Source organism: Palaemon carinicauda, chromosome 14 (genome assembly GCF_036898095.1).
Source record: "Palaemon carinicauda isolate YSFRI2023 chromosome 14, ASM3689809v2, whole genome shotgun sequence".
Lineage (NCBI taxonomy): Eukaryota > Metazoa > Arthropoda > Malacostraca > Decapoda > Palaemonidae > Palaemon > Palaemon carinicauda.
The window spans coordinates 43,201,503-43,228,869 of NC_090738.1; the positions used below are offsets into that span (position 1 = coordinate 43,201,503).

Sequence of the window (27,367 nt, forward strand, 5' to 3'; positions counted from 1 at the left end):
CTGGAACCTATCTACCGCGATAAACGAGGGTTCACTGTAGTTCATATATCCCTTAGAAGCTATTATTAGGAACCTTCCATCAGGACGACATGGCTTGAGCCCAAAAATCTTTATTAACACTAAAGTCTAACATTAAAAAATGGTAAATATTACTGTACAATTGATGAAAAATATATAAATAGTGTTACAAAAACTAAGGTGCAAAAAGAAAAGAGAAAATTATTATACCGTATAGCTATCAAATGTAGAATGTTGCTAAATCAAACATGAAGATGATGTAAGGAACTCAATGGTAGCAAGGGCAAGGTGTCAAAACTCACAAACATATATGTAAATTATATTTTAAACTATTTTCTCCAGTGTAATACACAACAGATACCACACAACAGTAAAAAAATCTAAAACTTTTTTAAGGGATACATGGAAAGTTCCAGAGGGAGAAAAGTGTTAAGAATATCATATTCTCAGAACAAAAATTTTGATACAGGTGTAATTGAAAATTGTAGATCTCACAGCCAGCATGACCAAGAATATATACATCAATTAGGGTACAGTATATTGACATCAAATCTCTCAACATATGTCGACCACATAATATATATCTACATATAAAATTCTCTAAAAAGTGTAAAAAATTAAATACAATAAGTTTCGTGGGGATATTTGTGTGCAACTGTTGTGACAGTTTTATTGATGTTCAAGCCAGCTACTGTAATTTGTCATAGAAAAATACTGACACTAAAACTATGAGGCTGGACTTGAAATTAAGGCATCAATGCATTTACAACAGTGATCTTGGGCATTATTATTTCATTTGGTTTTTGAAGATCTTGTCATTCTGGTTTACTAGACTTTCCTTCCTATGGCATTACTAGTTTCCGAGCTCTCAGTTGCTGTCTAACACTTTCTATTATCTGATCAATACTCATTTCTGAAATGTTGTTAGTGCTCTTCATCCTAACTTCCCGCAAAGCACTGCATATTTCTGGTCTGTAAAAAAAAAAAAAAATTGAAATACAACATAAAAATTATCTGATAAAAATAGTCATCTTGACCAGCACAAGTGTGGAAAATATTAGCTACAAATATCACAACAATTTGGTCTACAAATGACAACTGAACAGAGTTTAATTTACATTCATCACTCTAATGACCTTAGATGTCTGGATGCCAGAAATCTTCAAATCAATTAATCATCATCTCTATGACATGCTACTAGGCTAAAAAGTAGATTTGTCAATAAAGTGAAACCTCTAGATACAAAAGTTTCTGTACTGTATACTAGAAACTCATTTTACGAAACGACATACAAAGATTTTTTTTTCACCTCATATTATGAAGATCCAGCTCCTATTGGTATGCATTTTTCACATCATGCATCTGCCACTATCCCTCAGCCATTTCATTTTGACATTCACTTTTGTCAGATTGAATTCATGTCAGTGATTTTGAGTTTGTACTGTTTTTTTTTTATTTCTTTATTCAACACGTAATTCTATAACCATGGGTCCCTAGAATGTTACTAATATTCAAGGAAAGAAGAAGAGGATGCTTTCTATGGTGACAAAGCTGGAGATAATCAAGAGGTATGAGAGTGGCATGCAGTTGAGTGTTATTGCTAGCATCCTTAAGTAGAAGGAAGCCATCAAAGCAGCAACATCTTCTAAGGGCATGATTGTCTTTTCAAGTAGGAGGATCCATGTCTATGATGAAATGGACAGACTTCTCCTCCTCTGGATTACTGACAAGGAAATTGCTGGAGACACGATTCCTGAGATGGTAATCTGCCACAAGGCAAGCACCATTTTTGGTGTTCTGCATCCTCAGGCCAAAGACGATGCAGGAGAAGGGACATCGCGGCAAAATCCCCAAAGTTCAAAGCTCCACTCGGGTGGTTTAAAAAATGCAGGAGACGAACTAGCGCTCATTCGGTGGTGCGGCATGGGGAGGCTGCCATTTGACGAATTGATTCTTCAGAAAGGCTATATTCCCCAGCAAGTCTGCAACTGTGAAAAAACTTGGCTCTTTTGGAAAAAACTGCCTTGTCAGACCTATATCATGGCGGAGGAGAAGAAGCTACCCGGGCATAAGTCTATGAAGGACAGGCTTAACCCTTGCACTCTGTGCCAATGCCGCCGGGGACTATAAGGTTAAGTCCCCAGTGATGTATTACTTGGAGTATCCTCGAGCCCTCAATCCAACAAAGAGCGAAAGGAGAAGCTTCCAGTGATGTGGAGGGCTAATGGGAAAACCTGGGTAACAAGACAATTTTTTTGTAGAGTGGGTAAACCTCTGTTTTGGTACAACTGTTAAAAATCATGTGGAAAAGAACCACCTCCCTCTGAAAAGTCTGCTGGCATTGGACAACGCCCCTGCTCACCCTCCTGGCCTCAAGGATCATATCCTCCAAGCTCATTCCTTTATCAACTTTCTCTACCTTCCAACTAACACCACCCTTTACCTCCAGCTCATGGACCAGCAAGTGAATTTTGAGATGTTTTGAAATCACTGACAGCACAAACCTTACCCTTCGTGAATTTTGGAAGGAGCATTTCGATACTGTAATATGCCTCAGACTCATCGATCAAGCTTGGCAGAGGTTTCGAGGTGCACCTTAAACTCTTTGTGGAAGAAGCTATGGCCTGATGCCATGTACGCATGAGACTTCAAGGGATTCGATAAAGGCCTAGTTGAAGGCGAAGCCGAAACCGTTGACGATCCTGAACCTGTTCCACAACCTGAGGTTGAGGAAATCGTTTCAATAAGAAGGTCCTTGGGCCTGGTTGTCGATGAGGACGACATTGATGAGCTTCTCAAGGAGCTTACAATGGATGACCTGATGGAGTTGGAGGCCATGCAACTGAACGTTGTTCAGGAACAGTTCTCTGATGGCGAGGAGGAGGACACATACAACTACGACAACAGCAGAAATTAAAGAGATGCTATCTTCGGATCATAAAGTGGCAGATCCCATAGTAAAAAAAACACCCTGTGAGGTTCACAAAGATCATCTACTCGTGCAGCTTAATGACATTTGCCTCCATCATTTCAAGAACATTTTAAAAAGTAGGCAGAAACAAGCTTCCTTGGATCATTATTGTTCAAAGAGGCCATTAGTAAGTGAAGATATTGATGAAATTTAGAAAGTGTAAAACATAAAGTAAAAAAAAAATGATTAAATTAGAAAAATCAAATAAATAAAAAAAGGGATTTTAATTTCAAGTGTTTCATGAAGTTAAGCGTTCATGTTTTCTGCACTTGTTAATGTGTTTCATAAAGTTAAGTGTTAATGTTTTCTGCCATTTGCCCTCCTCCCCTAGCGTCATTTACTCTTTCGGACATCACCTCACTCGAAAGGTAAGGTGTCACATTTTGTATTATTGTTTTTCCTTTATTATTGCATTATGTTCTAATATATACTTCATTTACAGGTATGAATAGTTAGGTATATCGAATGATTCAAATATACAAGGGGTCCTCGACTTACGATGTTGATCTGTTCTTAAGATGCCATGTAACCCGAAATTTCAGTGTAAATCGGAACATCATAAATTACTGTACTCTATACGTACTGTACTGTACTGTGAAGTATTGTACTTTAATAAAATGTAACAAATGACATAGAAAAGTATAGATAAAGAAAAAACAATTCCTTACCACATGAATTAAACCACTACGCTGCTTGGTTATTACTGTTGCTTTCATAGGAGCAGATCCTTTCACATGTTCAACGATGCGCTCTTTATCCTTAAGAATGGTGGCCACGGTCAAACGACTAAGGCCAAGCGACCGCCCAATGTTCGTTGGCGTTTCAGGGTTTTTAGATCGCTTAATAATGTCTAACTTCACTTTCATGGTGATGGCCTTTCTTTTCTTTGATGCACTACCATCAGAAGAATCTGCCTTATGCTTTGGAGCCATAACGAAGGGCAAAAAGTTAAAAAAAAACCAACAAACACGCGAGAGAGAGAGAACTGACATACACAACCAATATGGCATATCACTAAAAACCGAGTAACGCGACTGACGCCGTCTTCCTTGCCCACAACCACAACAAAGCATATTCATCCGTTGCGTGCTAGAAACTAGTTCGCAATTGTTTACGTTGCTTATGACGCCAGCGACGTAAGACGGACAACGCTTAATATTATTTTATATATTTTTATGGGGCGCGTTTGTAACCTCGAAACAGCATAAATTAGGACCGTCGTAACCCAAGGACTTGGCTCTATTTCATTCTGGTTTTCCTTTTTTTTTTTTTTTTTTTAATTTAATGTGGTATTTTTGTAGGGCTTGGAATGAATTATGTAAATTACATGTAAAATGTGACTCATTAAACAAAAAAAAAAAAAATCACGTTACAAGAGCCACTCCAGAACAAATTCATTTTGTATCCTAAAGTATTAATTATGTTATTAAGCTGTACACGTTCAATGTCTGCATCAACTTAGATTTTACTGAAATGTCCTTTGGTCATGAGTGCAAACTGAATTCAAAGAGTAAAATCCTACAGTGCAATGTTAACTTTTGGATACCTGTAAGAGTATGCAGCCTAGTGGGCTTTTTCAACAAATTGCAGAATTCATCGTACGTAGTTCGTTAGAGACTTTTGTGGGGTTGCCCATTTGTATACAGTGGAACCTCTACACACGAACGTATCTACATCCGAATTTTCCAACACCCGAAGTAAAATTCGAGCAATTTTTCGACTCTACACCCGAATTTTATTTCGACACACAAAGTAAGCAAATTTCGTCCTACCGGTTGTATCCGAGTTTTTCGACACGCGAAGTACAATTCAAACACGTTCCTACTCTACACCCGAATTTTTTTTCGACACTCGAAGTAAACAATACCCGTACACGTAGATGGTACTCATAGCGCCGGATGTATTTTTTATTAACGCCGATAGAAGGCAGCATTTGTACCTCGGAGGGACCCTCAATTAGCGTGGCTTGGGACATTCCTCTGTTCTCGTCGGCTTCGTGTGGTTGTGCCCTGTGCGTTCTGCTATTAACTGTGTTTTAATTGTGATTTTTTACGTTCATTCTTTTACGGTATTTTACGTAAATCATGGGTCCTAAAAGGCTTAGTTTTGCAAGTGGTAGTGGTAGTGGTGAGAAAATGAATAAGGAAATGCTTTCTTTAGAAGTAAAGCAAGGAATTATTGAAAAGCATGATCGTGGCGTCCGCGTGAGTGAACTTGCAAAAGAACATCACGACGAACTTACTATAGAGGAGCTTAAGGAACTCCATGCTATGTCTGAGCACATGAGTAATGACAAGGAAGGGATCGAGGAGGTAGAACATGTGTTAGGCTCGGCGCAAATAACAGAGGTGTTAGGAAAATATGAAGACGTGGTCGACTTTATCGACAAATACCATCCAAAAAAATTGCAGGTTTGTCGTGTAGTTGCGCAGTTTGATGATGTTTCCCTAACTTATTTTTGAAACATTCTGAAAAGCTGTACCAAGCAACTTTCTATCGATAGCTTCTTTAAAAAAAATACGAAGCGAACTCGTGATGAAGAGGAAGGAAGTGGTTCAAAGAAAACAGCAATGAGTGAATCGAAAGAAAGTGAAACAAAGAAAACGGCAAAGATAGAAGAGAAAAAAATTCAATCAATTTTAAGTGTTGAGTTAAAGTGATTAAAATTAATCATCAAAAAGAAAAATGAAAATGTAAAAAAGAATATAAGATATAAGAATAAAAAAAAAAAATAAGCTAAGTTAGGTTAAAGTTCACTTAGTGTAAGTTAGAATAAGTTACGGTAGTGTACGTTTATCGTAGTCACCCTCTCTATCTCCTCGCCGCCGGTCCCTCTCCTCTCTGCATAGCAAGACCGACACCTGCGCTGAACTTTCTAAGGTAAAGTGACGCTAAAAACCCGTTTCTTATTTATTATTTCTTTATAATTATTCTTTTTTACATGTCTATTATCTAATTTAGTGTGCATTATTGTCATGTGTAATTATGTGTAGTAATTTATTAAGGAGTTATCATAGGTTTTTGGGCTCAACCACAGATTAATCCTATTTCAATGTATTCTTATGGGAAAATTCGTTTCTACAACCGAACATTTCTACACCCGAAGTCGGTTGTGGAACGGATTAAATTCGTATGTAGAGGTACCACTATTTTATTCCAATTATTTTCATCCTCTTTATCTGATAATAAGTATCAGTGATTAACTGTAAAACCACAGGAGGCATTTCCCTAGTGAATGGTCAATGTTAGTTCAATAATTGCTTATCAAAAGGAAAAAAAAAATCCCCGTAGAAACATATGCGCATCTCAGTGTGTGATATAGAGTGTTCACCATTCAGTGGCACCAGGAACTACCGAGTGCATAACCATTGGCCTACCCACCGACACCGCATACGGTTCGGCCAAGTAGGCTAACACGCACAGCGCAAAAAGTCATAAAAATAAATTACAATCATGCCAAAACATTAAATTAGATGTCCATAACATAAAAAGGGCTTACAAATAGTATAAGGAACTAAATGAAAGCCCGATAAACAAAGAGATCACAAGGAAGGGACACCAAAATGGCCGCGGGCGAACCCCCGTAAGGAAACCTGAACAAGCAGCGATAAGATGATAAAATTAGAAAACCCAACACGGTAAAAGATTAAATGAGTGTCGCTACCTAGAAATCCCAACCAGACAAATATAATACTCAACTTGGGAGCAGAGATCTCTAAAACGTCGGACATCTTCAAAAACACAAAACAACACAGAGCAAAGCAAAACACATCTGACCAACGCTGGTGCTATGGAGGAATGAGTTAAGGGGGTGGGGAGGTGCAGGGGTGGGGAAGGATAGTCGTAATAGGAGGCAGCAGACGGGTGTAGGACGGCACCTCGTTGTTCCGGGATGTTGATGAGGGAGAGGTCTAACTGGTGAGGGACCTGTGGTCGTGGTTGTATCACTCCCCAGTTTACTATACCGACACTCATAGAGTGAGCAAGCTGGGTTTATTCCTGTCATTCCATGCTTCCTTTTTTTCTCTGGTATATTTAGAAATGACTATGCCTTAGAAATGGTGCTAGAGGAGCATTTCACGGAGCGACACAGGTCAAGCCCAGAAATAGATTTTTCCTTCGTCAAAATCCCTTTTTTGGGCTCAAGCCATGTCGTCCTGATGGAAGTTCCTTAAAGGCAGCTTCCTAGGGTATATTACAACTACGGCGATATTCCCAGAGAATTTACCTTCAGGTACCCAGAATTCTAACTCCTGGAGCGAGTATCCCTAAAAAAGACCTTAGGGATATCGTAAATATCAGTGGACGTATTCTTGACACGCCTCATAGCAATCTATACCCCGAATAGAGTTAACACTTCGTAGGGGTCAAATGGCAAGAAAACGAAAACGATAAGAAAGGGGGGAGCCGTTCGTAAGGCATCTCTCCTCCCCGTTTCGAAAGCGTGCCCTGCGCCGCTTGCGGCGCCATCTGTATTCCTTTTTGCGTAGCTCTACGACTCGGTGTTTTGTTCCCTGTTTTCTACCAAATCTTGGAATTTCTCGTGTTATAATGCTTTCTCCAACTTCTTCTGCCTCGGATAAGTTGAGTACTATTTCTTTTATGTATAAATGTAGGCTCTTGGTTAAAATTAAAGTAATTAAAAGAGTTATCTTTGATACAAGAGCTGTTGCCTGCTGGAGGCATCATGGATGCTGTCGCTCCCTAGAATAGGATTTATTTGTTAGCAAGAGCGACGTTCCCAGCCCCTTTGCGCTTAAATATTAGCTAATTAGCTTATTTAGGAATTCTGTTATGATGCGTTAGTAGTGTGCCTGGCGAAGTTTTGCCTAGGCTGCCAACACTAGTCTTCGTAGGCTAGCGGTTGGCCTATGTACTTCCTGCATGATAATTAGTCTTCCAAGTGTGATTTTATTGTTTTAAGCGTTAGGCAACGTTATACATATAAGCCCTTTTCGAGTACCTTCCAAGATAGTATTGGTGTGAGTTTCGGTGAATTAGGTAATCGATTCTCTTAGTGCCTAGGCTAGGTTGTCTTAGGTCATTATAATATTATCTGTTTCCCCGTTTGCTCCCTTCTCTTCGGGGAAGGGGCAAACCCTTTCCCTCTGTTTAAGCCCTAGGCTTAACTCTAGTGGTTTGTTTGAATTAATTTTCAAATATATCTATGCTGGAGTAGTACTGTACCTTCCCGTTCCATCTGAATTGGTTCAGAGGGGGACAGTACAACAGTGTTTAGTCTGAGTCCGGGTTGGTCTGGCATGGGGCAGAGTCTCCCTTGCTGACTGACACGGGCATACGGGGTTTATCCCCCTTGTTCCACCTTGTTGGGTTCCAGTAGTGTTCCCTTCGCTCGGTGACCCCTCAGACTTGTCCTCTTGCCGTTCCGGATTCGGGATATGTTCTCTTTTCTGGAATAGCAATTCCTTCTTTGCCGTGGTTTTAGGGAGGCAGCCAGTAGTGCCGGCCTCCCCCTCGGGTCTTTCTCTGGCTGAGATGAGCTGTCTTAGTGGGGAATGACCCTTAACCAAGGCAAGGTTGGATAGGACCCTCTGTCCTTCCCTTCTATTTTCCGTTCCTTTGTGTCAGTCGTCCGCATCCGTACCTAGCCTAGGTTAGGATGGGGAACTGACGTGGTCTCCTGTCGGCCGGCAGAGTGTGCCGACCGGCAGAGACCCTTCCTTCGAGTGCTGCCCGGTCCTTTCTTGGTCCCTCCATCGCTGCCGTCTGTAGATTCAGTAAGCAGCGGTTAGGAAGCCTGACTTAGTGTCTTCCCTTCCTTTCGGCACTCTTTCGGGTGCCGGGCACAGAGACTCATAGCCTCTTAGCCCGGCATTCATTCTGTTGTCTTCGTATGTGTTGTCCTTGCTGTCTGCCGGCCTACAGGCCGGCCGTCGGTGGGGAGGGGTGTTCTCCAGTTCTCTTGCTGTCGGTCGGCGATGGTTATATACCTTTGCCGGCCGGTCTCTTGCTCATCTGCCGGCCACTACAGTGGGGCCGGCAGCCGAGCGCTGCCTGGTGTGGAGGCCAGCCGGCAAGGTTTGCTTACTGCTGCCGGCCGGCCTGCTACACTGCTCGGTTAGCCGGCCACTAAGAATGATGGCCGGCAATGCAATGCAAACCGGGTGGCTGCGGACCGGCAACCACTGCCGGCCGGTTCAGGCATGGGATCTGGAGTTCTCCCCAATAAGGGTGATCTGTTGTTGTGTACTTGAGATCTACCTTTCGAAAATCGGGGGGGGGGGGGTGCTGACCGGCAATGGCCGGCCGGCACACCACCCTCAGGTACTGTATCAGTCCTTTCTTTGGTGGTGTATTCAACCAAGGGAGTCCATGATATAGTAGGTTACAACACTGTCTTTTCTATCTTACTTGTGTTACTTGTGCATTCACTTGGTGTCGCCTTACAAGGATAAAAGAGAATTCTTTTCATCCCTGGCCGGAATGGTAAAAATTTTACCTTAGGTGTGAGCTACACCTAATTCCCTTTGGAAATATGCTCTCTGGTTATTCTAGTAAAGACTAACTATGTGACTTTGGCTGGTGGGCTTCCACAGGTGTTTGTGTGGGTTTCACAAGTAGGTGTCTTTCCCTTATTCTTGGTGAATACTCATTTGTTACATGTGAATTGAAATTCACTTGATATTCATGGAAATCTTTCTTCTTTTACAGGAGGAGCATCCGAAGTGTGATAGTGTCTTCTGCAATGTCCGTAGTAAGAACTTTTGCGGACATGTCTCGTGTAGGAGGCACGCTGCTTGCGCAGCCTCCAATGATGACCGTCGTTACTGGGATCCGCAGGTATGTGCTGTATGTACTAACCTGCTATCAGAGGCTTTTGAATCCCCTAGGTCGGCGGAGTCAAGAGATGCAGCGAGGGAGAAGCTTCGCTTATGGGTAAGGGGTTTTCAGAAAAACACCACTGGACCTTATCTTCCTAATGAGAAGATGAGGGCATATCTTTTTCCCAAGGCTTCTGCTGATGCTGTTGTTCCCCAGCCTCGGCCGGAGATCCCTCTCGTCCAGATCCCAGTGGAGGAGGATGTCGCTGATGCTATGCAGGACATCCAGTTGGACGACAAGATGTCTGACTTGTCCGATCGTGCGGAACAGGATCTCCTCGCAGAAGGCGAGGAGGAGGATCGAGATCCTATTGCCGTGGAGGAAGAGGTTCCCGTATCTTCAGACGTGCCGGTTCAGGTCCCTGAACCTATCCCCTCTACCTCGTCCGCTCTTCCAGCAGAGCTAGGACAGGCTCTCTCTTCCATTGTTGGTATGATCCAACAGATGCAGAGGGAGAATAATCAGAAGGCCGCTACTTTGGAGCTCCAGATGCAGAAGATCACAGCATCACGTGGACCTCCAAAGAAGCTCAACGTGAAGGACCTTCCTCTGTGCTCGGATGCCAACCCGTGGAGATATGCCGAGCACATGCCGATGACGATTGGGAAGATCGTCATGTCGGAGAAACTGGGATCAATTCCCCTTGAGGAGGTGGAATTCTGGCCCAGTAGAGGGGCCTACCCGGACTGTTATGTCCGTTTGAAGAAGGAGCCGGCCTCGAAGGAGGAGACGGAACCAAAGGAGGTGATTATCCTGGATCACTCCAAGGCTCAAGCCACTTTATCAGCTGCATTGAAGGAGAAGGGGTTCTCAAACTCTAAAGTTGCCGCTTTGAGTAAGAAGCACCCCTCCTTCGTATCCTCCCCGGCTAGGGCCTTCCCCTTTATGCAAAAGGGGTTCGCGGCCGTCTTGAAGGCGGTTGAAGCTGGCAAGCCATGTCCATCTCTGGAGGAATGCAAACCTCTTTCGTTGGCATTGCCGCTGGACAATAAGGACTGGAAGGAGGTGCACCTCACTTTCTCGGTTGGGAAGTTGGACGCCGACATTGCTGGTCAGCAGTTCGGCGAAAACCTTCCCAAGTTGTCGGAATTCCTCCTACGGAGGGAATTGGACACTAAGGAGCGCCTGGCAGCCTCGATGTCTCTCCAGACCAACATGGAGACGATGGCTAGCGACCCCAAGATGCCGGAGATGTTCATGGTAATGGCCAAGATCCATCTGGCCACGGTGACTAAGGACCTTTATTGCTTTGTTAAAGCAAGGAGGGCCTGTAGGGAGTTTGTGTTCGCCTCGGCCACAGTGAGGCATGAACCCAAGAGGCTCATTTCATCCAGCATCTGGGGTAAAGATCTCTTTCCCAACGACGTGGTCAAAGAGGTCGTGGACAAGGCAGCCACTGAGAACCGCAATCTTCTCCTGAAGTGGGGCCTGTCCCTTAAAAGGAAGTCTTCTCCGGATGAGGGCCCTCAGCCGAAAGGAAAGGCGAAGAAATCAAGGTTTTCCTCCCGTCCAGCCAAGCCTTTCAAACCACAAAGACAGCAGCAGCAGCAGCCAGCTTTGCCTCCGGTACCACAACTGGTAGCCCAGACCCCGACCACCTTCCAATGGGTACCCCAAGCCATGTCATCAGCTTCCCCGGCATTCAATCCCGTGTTCGAGGGACAATCAACCACGTTTCGTGCAAGACCCAGAGGGGCAGCCAGAGGTTCGGCAAGACGCCCCTCTAGGGGACGAGGATTCAGAGGTGGTCGCGGCCAGGGAGGCAAGACTGCAGGACAGTCAAAGTGAAGTGTCGCCGGTAGGTGGGAGACTTCAGTATTTCCGGGATCGCTGGACCTTCGATCCCTGGGCCCACAGCCTTCTCAAAAATGGACTGGGTTGGAGTTGGTACAGTACTCCGCCCCAGTGCCCTCAATTTTTCCAACACTCCACCCCCGTTTTGGAGGAGTACATCCAAGATCTGTTGGAGAAAAAGGTGATCCGGAGGGTAAAGTCCATCAAGTTTCAAGGGAGGCTGTTTTGTGTTCCCAAGAAAGACTCGGGGAAACTCAGAGTCATTCTGGACTTGTCACCACTCAACAAGTTCATAGTGAACCACAAGTTCAAGATGTTAACGTTACAACACATAAGGGCCTTACTGCCCAAGAGGGCATATACCGTCTCCATCGATTTGTCAGACGCATATTGGCACGTTCCAATAAGTCGCCGTCTCTCCCCCTACCTAGGATTCAAGCTACAACAAAAACTTTATGCTTTCAGAGCGATGCCCTTCGGGCTAAACATAGCCCCAAGGATCTTTACGAAGCTTGCGAGCGCAGCGCTCAAACAGTTACGCCTAAAAGGGTTCCAAGTAGTAGCCTACCTGGACGATTGGTTGGTGTGGGCAGCATCCAGAGCAGAATGCCTGCAAGCTTCCCTACAAGTGATTCAGTTCCTGGAATATCTAGGTTTCATGATCAACAGAAAGAAGTCTCGTCTTTCTCCAGCTCAGAGGTTCCAGTGGTTGGGAATTCACTGGGATCTAGTGTCACACCGTTTTTCCATTCCGATGTCAAAGAGGAAGGAAATAGCGGGGTCTGTCAGGAGACTTCTAGGTTCCGAGAGGATATCAAGACGCGAACAGGAGAGGGTTTTGGGCTCTCTTCAGTTTGCATCAGTAACAGACCCAGTGCTAAGAGCACAGCTAAAAGATGCAGCGGGAGTATGGAGAACCTTTGCATCGAAAGAGCGAAGGGACTTGAAGAGACCGGTCCCACTTCGACTACGTTCTCTTCTCAGACCGTGGTCTCAAGCCAGTCGTCTAAAGAGGTCTCTACCTCTTCAGCCATCCCCCCCGTCAGTGACAATCCACACAGACGCCTCAAAGGTAGGGTGGGGGGGTCACTCCCATCGGAAAAAAGTGCAAGGGACCTGGTCCAAGCTATTTGGGACTTTTCACATAAACTTTCTAGAAGCTATGGCAGTGCTTCTTACCCTGAAGAAAGTATCCCCACGTCACTCGATCCATGTAAGGTTGGTACTGGACAGCGAGGTGGTAGTGAAATGTCTGAATCGGCGGGGATCGAGATCCCCACCTCTCAACCAGGTAATGTTAGCCATATTCCGACTGGCGGAGAAGAAGAAGTGGCACCTGTCAGCAGTTCACCTTCAAGGAGTCCGGAATGTGACTGCGGACGCTCTATCCAGGGTTGGTCCGATAGAGTCAGAATGGTCCCTAGACGCAGGATCATTCTCCTTCATCTTGAGACAAGTCCCAGAACTGCAGATAGACCTCTTCGCGACGAAGGACAACAAGAAGCTGCCGAAATATGTGTCCCCATACGTGGACCCCTTGGCGGAAGCAGTAGATGCGATGTCCCTTGATTGGAACAGATGGTCCAGGATCTACCTGTTTCCCCCTCACAATCTGATGTTGAGGGTCCTCAACAAACTGAGATCCTTCAAGGGAGTAGCAGCAATAGTGGCCCACAAGTGGCCGAACAGTGTATGGTTCCCTCTAGCTCTGGAACTACGACTGAAGTTTCTATCACTCCCGGACCCAGTTCTGTCCCAGCAAGTCCAGAAGTCGACTGTCTACGCTTCATTACAGAAAACCCGAACCCTGCAGCTCATGATTTTCTCTCCCTAGCGGTGAAGAAACGGTTCGGAATCTCAAAAGATAGCATCGACTTCCTGGAAGAATACAAGTGTAAGTCTACTAGGAGGCAGTATGAATCTGCATGAAAGAAATGGGTAGCCTTTGTCAAAGACAAGAACCCACAAGAGATCTCTACAGAGTTCTGCCTATCCTTCTTCATTCACCTCCACGGACAGGGGCTGGCGGCTAACACAATTTCTACATGTAAGTCAGCTCTGACAAGACCCATTCTATATGCCTTCCAGGTAGACCTCGCTAACGAGATGTTTAATAAGATCCCGAAGGCCTGTGCTAGGCTTAGACCATCAGCTCCTCCAAAGCCTATTTCGTGGTCGTTAGACAAAGTCCTTCATTTTGCCTCATTACTGGATAATGAGGAATGTGCATTGAAGGACCTGACTCAAAAAGTGATCTTCCTTTTTGCCCTTGCTTCTGGGGCCAGAGTTAGTGAGATTGTGGCCCTCTCGAGAGAGGAGGGCCGAGTTCAGTTCCTGGATGGGGGAGAACTGAACCTGTTTCCGGACCCTACGTTTCTCGCTAAGAACGAGTTGCCCACCAACAGGTGGGGTCCCTGGAGAATCTGCCCTCTGAAAGAAGATGCATCTCTATGTCCCGTAGAATGCCTAAAGGTCTATCTTCGTAGAACTTCAGACTTCCATGGGGGCCAACTATTCAGAGGAGAAACATCGGGCTCGAATTTATCTTTAAATCAGCTTAGGGCGAAAATTACATATTTTATTCGCAGAGCGGATCCTGACAGTTCACCCGCAGGTCATGATCCGAGGAAAGTTGCTTCATCCTTAAACTTCTTTAACTTCATGGATTTTGAACACCTTCGTTCATACACTGGCTGGAAGTCTTCCAGGGTATTCTTTCGCCACTATGCTAAGCAAGTGGAGCAGCTAAAGAGGTCTGTGGTAGCAGTTGGTTGCGTCGTTAACCCTGCTGTTTAACTCTGCGAGGAACAGTGGAATCATTTGGGACTTTGATTCTTGGGTGAGTGGTTAGTTATATGCCTTGATATAACTAGTAGTGAAGGCTCTGAGAGCCCACAGTGACTGTTCCAGCATTATGGTGATGGTAGCACAAGTACAGACAGGTGTGCCAAGCGTTTGCTAACGCTATTGTCAGCAAAGTAGTAACATGGACGTTAACTTTGATACCTGGGTATGTGGCAAGTGACATATTTGTTTTCTTTCAGATAACCATCCATCCATGCACTACGGTACTTGTGTAAATTGTTGGTCATCCACCTTTCATATGTACATATTTATGGTGACCATGTCTATTTATTGTTACTCAATAAACTTGTTCTCGGGAACCTTGCGTCTCCTTCACCTATATTGATTTCATGTTATTTGTTGAGCATTTAGCCTATGTATATTAATCGGGGATATCTATAATAGCCTATTCCTTAATGCAAAGCCTTGTTGCACTGGTTTATACTTTCCTTAGCATAAAGGACTCCACCCCTCTCTGAGGACGGTGGTGGCAGCAAGTTTAATCCTACGCAGATATAACCTTTTTGTCTAATTTTACTTCGACCAGGGTGCTGGTCGGGATTTTTCCCTTGGATGCTGTAGTCCCGTAAGACTAGGCTTTACTTCATATAGAGTGAGACCACTATATTGTACCGGCTGGCGAGTGATTCATACATAGGTATATGTACTCTTCGATCGTTTCTAGAGTCTAGTAGGACTCCTCCCTGTAGGGGGCAGGAAGCGCTTTCATGGCTTATGATTAGTGAAAAGATGTATAACGGTAACATCTTAGGTCTTTCAGTCGAGTTGACTAAGAAACATTCCTGAGGAGTACGGCACGTATTGAGAATCCACAGATACAGTAATGCTCTGGTATACTTCCATCAGGACGACATGGCTTGAGTCCAAAAAACGGATTTTGGGTAAATAGCCATGTCGTCCTGATGGACCCGCCCTGTTCCTTTTCAAAAAAAAAAAAAAAAAAAAAAAAAAAAAAAAAAAAAAAAAAAAAAAAAAAAAAAAAAAAAAAAAAAAAAGTGAAAAGGGTTGTAGGACCCCTCCCTACATACAGTATCTGTAGCACCTCGTGTATCGCTACAAGGAATACAGATGGCGCCGCAAGCGGCGCAGGGCACGCTTTCGAAACGGGGAGGAGAGATGCCTTACGAACGGCTCCCCCCTTTCTTATCGTTTTCATTTTCTTGCCATTTGACCCCTACGAAGTGTTAACTCTATTCGGGGTATAGATTGCTATGAGGCGTGTCAAGAATACGTCCACTGATATTTACGATATCCCTAAGGTCTTTTTTAGGGATACTCGCTCCAGGAGTTAGAATTCTGGGTACCTGAAGGTAAATTCTCTGGGAATATCGCCGTAGTTGTAATATACCCTAGGAAGCTACCTTTAAGGAACTTCCATCAGGACGACATGGCTATCTTACCCAAAAATAGATTTTTCGCTTCGCTCAAAATCCGTTTTTTGGGCTCAAGCCATGTCGTCCTGATGTACGGTTCCTATAGGTAGCTTTCTAAGGGATATTTGGCTACAGTGATTTTCCCAAAGAATTAACCTTTAGGTCTCCAGAATTATAACTCCTGGCACGAATATCCTTAAATTTTCTCTTAAGGATATCGCATAAATCAGGGGACGTATATCTTGATACGACACATAGCAGTCTTCACCCTGAATAGCGTTTTCGTTTCGAGGGGGAAGAGTGGCAAAAATAGAGGGGGGAGCCGTTATCAAGGTTACCCTTCCTCCCGTACTACTATTGAGTATCTAGATGGTGCTGTATCCAAGATGGCGCTCATTCCTATTTTGGTAGTGATTTCGCACGGTGGTGTTCCCTGTTAATCTAACGTATTGATCACTTTTGTGAGGATTTATTATGCATTCTCCAGCTTCTTTTCCCTCTGGAAAGTTGAGTATTTATTCTTTACAGTGTATAATTTTTAGCTCCTGCTTCACAGTGAAATTAGAGTAAATTTTTGTTTTAAGGAGCTAGGCCTGTTACCGGTGGCGCCATGGGCGCTGTCGTTCATTATGCATGTGTTATTTAGTTAGCAGAACGACTTTCCCGGTTGTAATAGCATTAATAAATTATGAAAGCTATTTAGGCACAATTATACTAGTAAAGATATATATTTTATGCATAATTTCCTCTTCCTTTTGTCAATTGTGTACGTTAATTTCGGTGATTTAGGTAACCGAGTCTCGTCTTGCGCTAAGCTACTTAGCCTAGGCACTGTGGTATACTTTCAGACATTATCCCCGTCTACCCTTGTGTATCGTTTTATTGATTCAACGGGAGATAGTACATCTCCTAGAATTATATAACTCGATATTTGTCTCCTGAGGAGATTTAAGGGTAATCCCTCCTTTCTGAGTGCCGCCACAGGCGGCAACCCTATCTGGTCTTGCCATAGAGTATTCCACTCCGGCTTGACTAGGCTAGGGTTTTCTGTCTCCCACCTTTGCCGGCGAGATCCCGGCTTTGGTTTTCAACAGAAACTCAGAGTATTCAGTCTTTCTGCCGGCGGAAGAGCAGCAGGGTGAGTAGTCACTCCCCTGTCAGCTTACAGCTGCGGGAATAGGAGGCTAAGCCTCCCTAGGCCGCACCTGAAGTGGTAGTATATTGCCGCCACCTTCTCCCCTGCGGTCTAGAAGACTAGTCCTGTGTCGGCAGACCCTAGGCTGAAAAATAGTATTCTTCTGCCGCCTGGGATGTCGTCGATACTGAAACATTGTTTCTCTCTTGTGTGGAGGCAGCGGCAATCCTGCCACCTTCTTCTACACTCGATAGATTCAGCAGACCCTAGGCTGAAGAATAGTTATTCTTCTGCCGCCTAGGATGGCGCCGATACTAAAACATTGTTTGACTCTTGTGTGGAAGTGGCGGCAATCCTGCCTTAATAAGGTGTCGGTATAATACTGGGGCGCTGAATAAATCACAACCAGAGGCCTCGCACCATTTAGATATCTCCTGTCAATATCCCCGAACAGCAAGGTGCCGTTCAACATCCTACTACTACTAGCAATCCCACGCCAGTGACAACACTCCTTTTTCATAGCACGCGCTATTTAATCCTTATTTTGCCTTAGTGTGAATTTCGCTGGTTTTTTCTAGATTTACATCTAGATGTCGGACTCCAATGTCACTCCATCTAAGTTAAGTACCAGTTCTATGAGTTTTGAGATTTTGGAGGGGGCCTTGCCCTTTTTTGCTTATATTATAACAGTTTTATTTTTCACGACCCTGCGTGGGTCTTTCATGGCACTCAGCTCCCTCCTATCTCTCTCTAGTTTCGTTCTTAACGCTTTTCAATGAGTCCTCCATACTGATTGTTTCTCGTTATGAACTTTATTGGTATCCTCGGTTCACACACCATATTAAATTTTTATATTGATGTCCTGTTATTACGATAACAGTTATTACATATACATGTGCGTATTATCGGTAGGTTGGCATGCCTGGTCGCCTTCGGGTGTTTCTATTCCACTAATATTATTACTTGGATTATTTACGTTCGCACCACGGACTTGCTTATCATTTTAACGTCATTCGTTTTCTTGCATTAGCTCGAGGGTCTTTCATGAGTCAGATATTAGTTTTTCATTTTGTTAGCACTTCATTGACTCTGTGTTATGTTGGTAGCCCTGCCGCAGCTCTGTCAGGCTTGGGTTTTCTCCTGTCTCATGTTCGCTCCCTCGTTTGTTTTACGATTGATGTATAGTTAATTTTATTATTATTATCATCCAGCATGCCTTCCTATCTTATTTTACCATGTGTTATGGTTTTTATAGTGTTATTAGTCTTTCCGCGTGATCATATCAATCGTGGGTCTGGCAGGTTGGTATACCTGCTATCGCCCCACTCCTAGCCTTCCTCCCGCCCGATACCTTACCCCAGGGTTACCTCCCTCTCTCTCTCCCGATCAAGTTAGTCACTTTATTGCGTTATGTTCCCCTCCCGGGGGCATTCACTTTCTTTGCACGGGCGGTTCCCGTTGATCTGTGAGGCTTGCTATAATTATACATTAACGTACATTACTTACTCTTTTGTACTACTCTACCCGGTCGTAGTCGTTTTCTTTCCGTCGCTCGTTTGGCCAACGATCGGCGGGAAGATTTCTGCTCGGTCCGGGTACCTTGTCATGTTATATTATTTATTAAGTTTTGTACGTGCTACTCCCTCTCGGTCCCGCACTTCACGGACCCATTAAAGATCCCTTCCCCCTCTATAGTGTACCGCACCTCACGGACTTCATATAGATATATATATATAAAGACTTTCATTACGGGATCCCCGGAAGTAGATTTTATACATTACCATCCGGTCGAGTTGTTTAGTTGCGCCTCCGGAGCCAATGTTACTCATTATTACTTGGATTAACTTTATATATTAGTCACATATATTAAATAGATCTGTTATTTTGATATTGATATATTTAAGCACTCCGGACCCCCCAGGGTAACGAATTTGCTTACATTCAATATACTTAATGGCTATATATAAAAATTTTTTATCATGATATTAACATATATAGAGATATTTAAGCTCCGGGGCCTCCGGGCCCCTAATTTGCTTTCCTTTAAGATACTCATGTATCTTTTATCTTACAGACTGTACGTATATAAAACATTTTTATCATGATATTTATATATAAATCTTCTATCAGGATATTGATATCATTTAAGCACCTGGGGCCCCCGAGCCCCTATTTGCTTTCATTCAGGATTCCTGATGTATATATATAAAACATTTTTATCATGATATTGATGTATAAAAGGGAATTTGACGAAGGAAAAATCTATTTCTGGGGAGAGACCTGTGACGCCCGGTGAAAAAGTCCTTCTTTACACTTTTTCTGATATAAATCTTCCAAATATACCCGAGAAAGATAAAAGCATGGAATGCAGAGGTTACTACCCTCGCGCGAGCACCTCATGAGTGTCGTGTATACATCAGGGGCGTGTGAAAATCACTATTCACAGGCTGTCTTCCATTTAGATAACTCCTTCATCTAAGGGAAGGGCCGTAACAAAGACCCCAGAAACCACACTTGGACCACGCCACCGTCACCCACACGAGCGCCCTCTAGGTCATCCTTCTGCAAGAACATATGGCTTGGCGAGGAAAGGGTGGGTTCGTACAAAAATAACCGGGAAGGGTTTCACCGGGCGTCACAGGTCTCTCCCCAGAAATAGATTTTTCCTTCGTCAAAATCCCTTTTCTGGGTCGACCTGTGACGGCCGGTGATAATGTACCAGAGAATGCCTTCCAAGCCCAATAAAGTAATAACATAATGAGGAGAATACAATCACCATGTACGGCAATAATATAATATAATAATGTAAGTAAACGTCCAATTACCAACTAGCCAAATGACATAGGGAATGTAAGGCTAAATAACTATGACGACAAGGAATCAACTGAGTGTCGAAACGCAAAAGGCATCAAACCTTACATGTCTAAGCATATCTAAACATTAAAGGAACGGTAACTACAATAACAGTTAAACCATAGGAATTAAACATGGCAAATATCATAGGGCTAACGAACTACCCAGGAGAGTGGCGGGTAGGAGGGAGAAGAGAAGAGATGGAAGAAAGGAAGAAGAAGAGATTAATGGGGAGAGATAAGGCTCCCCGCTGCCATCGTCGGGTATTTAAGGGCCTGTAAGATCTTTAGATAGTGGCGTTTGACAACCATAGGGGATTTCCAACCCGTATATTTTTTAAAATCATCAAAGTCCCTGTTCTGGAAGTAATTGATGGAGGTATCTGCTGACCGTATATCATGAGCCTGGGGAAATGATTCCGGATTAGTATGTTTAATGAAGTAGAGGATTTGTTGCCTGATACCGTGAATGGAAATAGTACCTCCTTGTTCCCTGATAACCAAGGGGCCAGACGAGCGGGTGGCAGTTCTAGCTAAAAAGGCCTTGAGAGTAGTGACTGGACACAGAGAAAGGATCCTAGGGAAGAAGAATAATCTTCCGAGGGGAGCACCTATTTTGCGGATCCTCATTTTTAGCTAGGAACGCTTTGTCTGGAGAAAGGAGTACTTCGGCTGAAGGGAGGAAATCTATGTTTTCCGGGTTTCGTGAGAGAGCTGCTAGTTCTGATATTCCATCACCTGAGGCCAAAGCCGTTAGAAATAAAGTCTTCCTAAGAAGAGTGATATAAGAGCAGGATTCACTGTCCGTGTCCGTCGCAAGTTTGAGGACACCGTTCAGAGACCAAGAGTCCTTTTGTGGCTGAACTGAAGGTCGAAGCCTAGCACATGTTTTTGGAATAGATGAGAAAAAGGAATCAGCTAGGTTAATGGTAAACCCAACAAGGAAGATCTTCTTCAAAGCTGACTTGATGGTGGTTAAAGTGCTATCTGTTAGGCCTTTGTCAAATAGGAACCTCAAGAAAGAGATGGCTAAATTCGGAGACATACGAGTATGGTCTGAACTCTTAGGAAATCTGCTAGTTCTTAATGGCCTAATCATATTGGCGAATTGTCGAGTCCCTTTTGTCTGATTCGATGAAGAGAACGTTTTCTGTGTCAATGTTCGCGTCTCTACGAGCTGCAAACTTCCTGTAGTCCACAAAGTTAGAGTTTTGGCTATCCTTGAGTAATCTGACACAGTGAGTTTGGATTACTTGGGTCAGTTTGGGGAATGGGATCCGGAAGGGACGGAGTTTCAACTCGAGGAGGAGAGGAAACCAACTGTTCTTTGGCCAGTGAGGTGGTACTAAAGCCACTGCCCCCCGGAAGGAGCGTAGTTTGTGTAAAAGTTTCATTAGAGGATTCACTGGGGGAAATAGGTAAATCTTCTTCTAATGGTTCCAATCCCGGGTTAATGCGTCCATGGCATAAGCCTGAGGGTCCAGGGTTGGGGTTACATAACAAGGAAGTTTGTGATTCACCTGAGTTGCGAATAGATCTACCTGGAGGCCCGGAACCAGCCTGAGTATTCACCGGAATGAAATTATGTCTAGAGACCATTCTGACTCCAGTGGTTTCGTCCTGGATAGTGAGTCTGCTCTCACATTCTAGACTCCCGCTAGGTGAGTTGCTGACCGGAACCAGTTCTTTTCTGTTGCCCAGGCAAATATAGTGACCAGGATCTGATTCAGGTTGGGTGACTTGGATCCTCCTCTGTTGACGCAGTGTATTACGTCTGTGCTGTCTGACACTACTCTGATGTGGGTCGACCTCGGAGGAGAGAGTCTCTTCAGGGTCAAGAACACTGCCATGGCTTCGAAAACATTGATAAGGGACTGTTTCATGGCGGGTGACCAAGAGCCCTGAAACATCTGATGTTCGGAGTAATCCCCCCATCCACTTAGAGACGCGTCTGTATGGAATGTCACTTGTGGAGGTGGGAATTGTAGAGGAACCGATTTGGAGAGGTTCTTCGGTTCGGACCATGGGCGTAGTCTCATTTTCAAGACAGAGGGGATCTTCGAGACCTTGTCTCTTAAAGGTACTGTAGCTCTCTTCCTCCAAACTCGATTGATGTCTTTGAGTTTGGCATTTAATAGGAGAGCTGTTACTGAAGTGAATTGGAGAAGGCCGAGGATTCTTTCTAAGGCTCTTCTAGACACCTGTTTGTGTTTGAGAAAATTCTTGATCTTGGAAGCTATTCCTCTTACCTTTTTGGAAGGGAGAGACAACGTGTGCTTCGAAAGGTCCCACTGAATGCCTAACCATTCTAAGTGGCCTGATGGTTGCAGGCGGGACTTTTGGAGATTGACCCAAAATCCCAGGTTGTCGAGATATCGAAGTACTGCCTTCGTAGCTCTGTTGTCTTCTATGGCCGACCGGGCCCAGATGAGCCAACCGTCCAGATAAGCAATGATCTGTATCCCTTGGTTCCTGAGTTGTTCTAACACTGTCTCTCCCAGTTTCGTGAATATCCTGGGATCAATGTTGAGGCCGAAGGGCATGACTTGAACGCAAAGGCTTTCCTGCCTAGGCGGAAACTCAGATAAGGAGAGAAGTTTCGAGCTATAGGCACATGATAATAGTCGTCGGTAAGGTCGACAGAGGTGGTGACGGCCCCACGGGGAAGTAAGGTCCGTACCTGAGAGATAGTCAACATCCGGAACTTGTCGCAGAGAATGTAAGAGTTTAGCTTTGACAAGTCCAGGTCTACTCTCAATGCCGAAAAGCCTTTCTTCGGAATTGTGAACAGGCGGCCTTGGAACTTCAGTGATCGAACCCGTTTGATTGCTTTCTTCTTGAGTAACTCTGTGGTGTACTCTTTCAGGATGGGAGTGGATTTCTGGGAGAAGGTCACTGGTGGAGGAGGAGAACCTTGTGGACATTTCCACCTCAAACCTTTAGAGATTATGCTATGAGCCCATGGACCGAAGGTCCAATGGTCTCGAAAGTGGTAAAGTCTCCCCCCTACCGGGACCACCTCGTTGTGAGGGAGTGAATCTAGGTCCTTTCCTTCCCCGAGCCCTCTTTTTCCTAGGTCCGCCTCGATGGCGGAACTGTCTTCTACTCCTGTAGCTTCCTCTCTGGTGTCCACGAAAGGAACCTGAGGGTTCGGAGCTAGGGCTGTATGCAGGCGAGGACATCCAAACGGGGTTGGGCTGTGTACCTGGGGAATCAGTGACGTAGACCACCTGATGAGGGGGATTCGGATGTAGAGACGTCTAATCAGAGGAAGACTGTGATGACGAGTGGGTAACTGACGATTGATGGCAGTGACCCCGGTTCGTTTTGTAGGGGGTAAATCTCTGCTTCTTCTTAATGAAAGCTTGCTTTTGGTCTTCGACCTTCTTTTTGGCAGTGAGGCCCCGCCTCACCTGCAATTTTGGTTTGCTCTCGTATCATCTTGTAGAACCTTGTTCACCTCCTTCTGAGGGAAGAGGGTTTTACCCCAGCAGGAGGAAGCTATCAGCTTGTTCGGTTCATGTCTGATAGAGGCCTCAGACAGAACATATTTCCTACAACTAACCCGAGCAGACCACAAAGCGTGTAGGTCGATTTGGTAGGACAGAGATAGGTTCTTCGTGAATATCCGAAACAAGGTCTCAGTGGGATAAATTGAGGCTAGGGACTCCCCGAGGTGGGGTCCGTCTCTTTAAGAGCCGGCATAGCAGAACCTTCTTTGACATCTTGAATAGTAAGACCTGTCAATTTATCCGTAATAGGCAAGGTAATAATGAGAGCAGTTGTAGATATGGCGTAGGCCCCATTGTGTGGGGTGAGCTTGGAATTAGCGTACCCCCAGACCGACAACATCCTAGCCCAGACAGCTTGGGCCTGGTCTTTAGGAAATATTACCGTTACCTTCGGTACCTTGTCTAACCTAACCAAGGCATGGTCTTTTAAATGAACGAATCCGTTGAATGGGAATTCTAGTCCCGGAGGGTAAATTCTAGGGCCTCTAGAGGGTGTCCACGAAAGGAACCTGAGGGTTCGGAGCTAGGGCTGTATGCAGGCGAGGACATCCAAACGGGGTTGGGCTGTGTACCTGGGGATTCAGTGACGTAGACCACCTGATGAGGTGGATTCGGATGTAGAGACGTCTAATCAGAGGAAGACTGTGATGACGAGTGGGTAACTGACGATTGATGGCAGTGACCACGGTTCGTTTTGTAGGGGGTAAATCTCTGCTTCTTCTTGAAGAAAGCTTGCTTTTGGTCTTCGACCTTCTTTTTGGCAGTGAGGCCCCGCCTCACCTGCAATTTTGGTTTGCTCTCGTATCATCTTGTAGAACCTTGTTCACCTCCTCCTGAGGGAAGAGGGTTTTACCCCAGCAGGAGGAAGCTATCAGCTTGTTCGGTTCATGTCTGATAGAGGCCTCAGACAGAACATATTTCCTACAACTAACCCGAGCAGACCACAAAGCGTGTAGGTCGATTTGGTAGGACAGAGATAGGTTCTTCGTGAATATCCGAAACAAGGTCTCAGTGGGATAAATCGAGGCTAGGGACTCCCCGAGGTGGGGTCCGTCTCTTTAAGAGCCGGCATGGCAGAACCTTCTTTGACATCTTGAATAGTAAGACCTGTCAATTTATCCGTAATAGGCAAGGTAATAATGAGAGCAGTTGTAGATATGGCATAGGCCCCATTGTGTGGGGTGAGCTTGGAATTAGCGTACCCCCAGACCGACAACATCCTAGCCCAGACAGCTTGGGCCTGGTCTTTAGGAAATATTACCGTTACCTTCGGTACCTTGTCTAACCTAACCAAGGCATGGTCTTTCAAACGAACGAATCCGTTGAATGGGAATTCCAGTCCCGGAGGGTAAATTCTAGGGCTTCTAGAGGGCGGACGCCTATGCTATCTAGAGTTATGGTACCATCTATATATGGGACATGTAAGGCAAATTTCTATGGGTTGTTTTTATCGAAGGAGGTTACTTCGATGCGTCTGGGGCTGTAGGGGGAGACATCCGAGTTCCTGAACGGATCAGATTCGCCACCATATCTTTGAGCTCCGACATAGCTCCTTGGCTTGCCCTAGAATGTGTTTTATCTGCTCTTTAACCCTATCCCTGATCAGGACGGCGGGGAAGGAGAGATCCTGAGCACGACCTGCTGTCGAAGCCCTGGACTTATCGGACTTCGTCTTTTAGCAGTCACGGTTTTATACAAGGTAATATGAACATCAGGATCCTTTGAGGGTCATAGGCCGGTGACGCAGATAATGGCAAAGCTGAAGGCTCAAAACTCACCACCACCTACCTGCCCATCCATGGGGTCGACATCCAACCCTAGAGAGGACACGCCGAGGAGATAGGGTCCACCAGATGGAGCATTCCTTCCAAATCTTGACACCCAAGGGCGGAGAGCTGCCCTTGCAGCCCGGAGAGATTCATCATCACCCTGAAAGAAGTGAGGGGATTAGTGATGAAGGAGCAGACCGTTCTCCTCAATAAGCGATGTATACATAAATCAAGAACAAATTAAATCATCGCCAAAGGATACCAAAAAGAAACAAATTAGAACCAACTTACATCATCGTTCAGGAGTAGGGAGGACAGCTCGTAGCAGAGCGTGCATGACTCCGGGAACCATACCATGTAGGCGGACCTTCTGTAAAAGAAAGGAGACATAAGTCTGGATGTTCATTGAAACTCTGGTTAGTGATCCTATTCACAGGCTGGGATCAACCAAATTACCTATAAACAATAATATATATGTTTATGTATATATTTGTACATGTATATAATACATATGTCTATATTTATGCATATATTTAATTATATATATGTATATATATGGATAAATATCCATACAACATCGTGTTCAAATAGAAATAAATTTCTACTCCGTACTTGGGATCGAACGCTAGCCCCTTCTAATGAAAAAGCCAGGTCGAAACCAACCATGCCATGAGAGGCCATTTTACTGTTCCTTGAAACTCTGGTCAGTGAACAGATGAATCAAAAGAAATAAATAACATTAATTATGTGTGACTAATATGGTTTTCAAAATTGTTAGCTAGAGCTACAAATTAACATACTAAAATCCAGTAACCACGTAACATGTAACTATAAACCTCATCAGTAAAATAATGTTAACCCCGGTTCTGAACGTCTGAGTGATCTCTGTTGACACCGGATAGATCCGGTGACAAAGGTCCGTCATAGTGAAAACGTGAACATCAGCGGTCAGATAATATTAACCTCAATGCTGAACGTCTGTGTGATCTCTGGTGAAGCCGGAGATTCGATGAAAAAGGACAGTAATAATGAAATTGTGATTAATCATGAAAAAAGGTTCGTGTGCATAAGGCCGAAGCTGGAGTCTGAGTGCCGGATTTCACCGTTGCACTCCAAATATCTGACTAGTTCCCATCCCAATGAGTATCCATTATAGCAGAGTATAACTCAAGGCGGTGATTTATCATGAAAAAAGGTTTGTGTGCATAAGGCCGAAGCTGGAGTCTGAGTGCCGGATTTCACCATTGCACTCCAAATATCTGACAAGTTCCCATCGAAATGAGTATCCATTATAGCAGAGTATAACTCAAGGCGGTGATTAATCATGAAAAAAGGTTTGTGTGCATAAGGCCGAAGCCGGAGTCTGAGTGCCGGGTTTCACCGTTGCACTCCAAATATCTGACTAGTTCCCAACCCAATGAGTATCCATTATAGCGGAGTATAACTCAAGGCGGTGAACGTTCCGAAGAGAACGGAGCTACGGGTGTCGGCATAAAGCGATCCCAAAATAATGACTCATACACTAACAAAACCTATTAATAATGGTAGCTATATTAACAGTAAACCACATCAATAAAACGTAAATACCATCAAACGTAATATCATAAACCCGGAGAAGAAGCGGAGGCAGGAATAACTCGTGATCGTATAAAACGGAAAACGGGAAATCCACCTCTCCTTACTCGAGCTTAAGAAAGAAAACGAGAGAAAGGGTAACTCGTAACTGTAGTAACAGAAAACGAGCACTCCATGCTCACGCTCTCATGGTTACATTATAAAGAACCAAAATCACACAATATGATAAGAATATGATAAAATTGTAATAACCAAGAACGAAGAATAACGACAACGTAACAAATAAATATAAAGATATAGTCTAAAACGAGCACCTTCCCGAGGCGTGTGCGTAAACTATAACCAAGGCAAGAACGTTATTCTTCGTTCGTCCAAATTGGACTTGCTAGCAAAAAAATACCATAGTAAAAACAATAATAAAATAATAATAATAAAAATGGTCATAAAACCTAAGTGATATAACCTAGATGACAGAGTACCAGATGGGCAATATTAACTTGAAAACTATCGAAGCGAACAAGGCCAAAATGGCTGCCGTCACCGAGGAAGGCCAAGCCGCTTCCAAAATTAAAATCAACATTACTGGAAAGAGAACAAATGCCCGGTACTGAAAAAACTGTCAAAACAAACTATAGTACTTAACATTGGTAAAGGTGAAGT

General features: G+C 44.3%; 1 protein-coding gene across 3 annotated transcripts in view; it reads right to left on the reverse strand.

Annotated features, from left to right (window-relative positions):
• Positions 1 to 323: 323 nt before the first annotated feature.
• LOC137653558 (centromere-associated protein E-like) overlaps positions 324 to 27,367 on the reverse strand; it is an 892,913-nt gene continuing 865,869 nt past the window's right edge. For all 3 annotated transcript variants that reach the window (XM_068387057.1, XM_068387056.1, XM_068387055.1), the window contains one exon: positions 324 to 990. In XM_068387057.1, the coding sequence (XP_068243158.1) occupies positions 861 to 990 (130 nt within the window). In that variant the 3' untranslated portion in view covers positions 324 to 860. The remainder of the gene's footprint in view (positions 991 to 27,367) is intronic.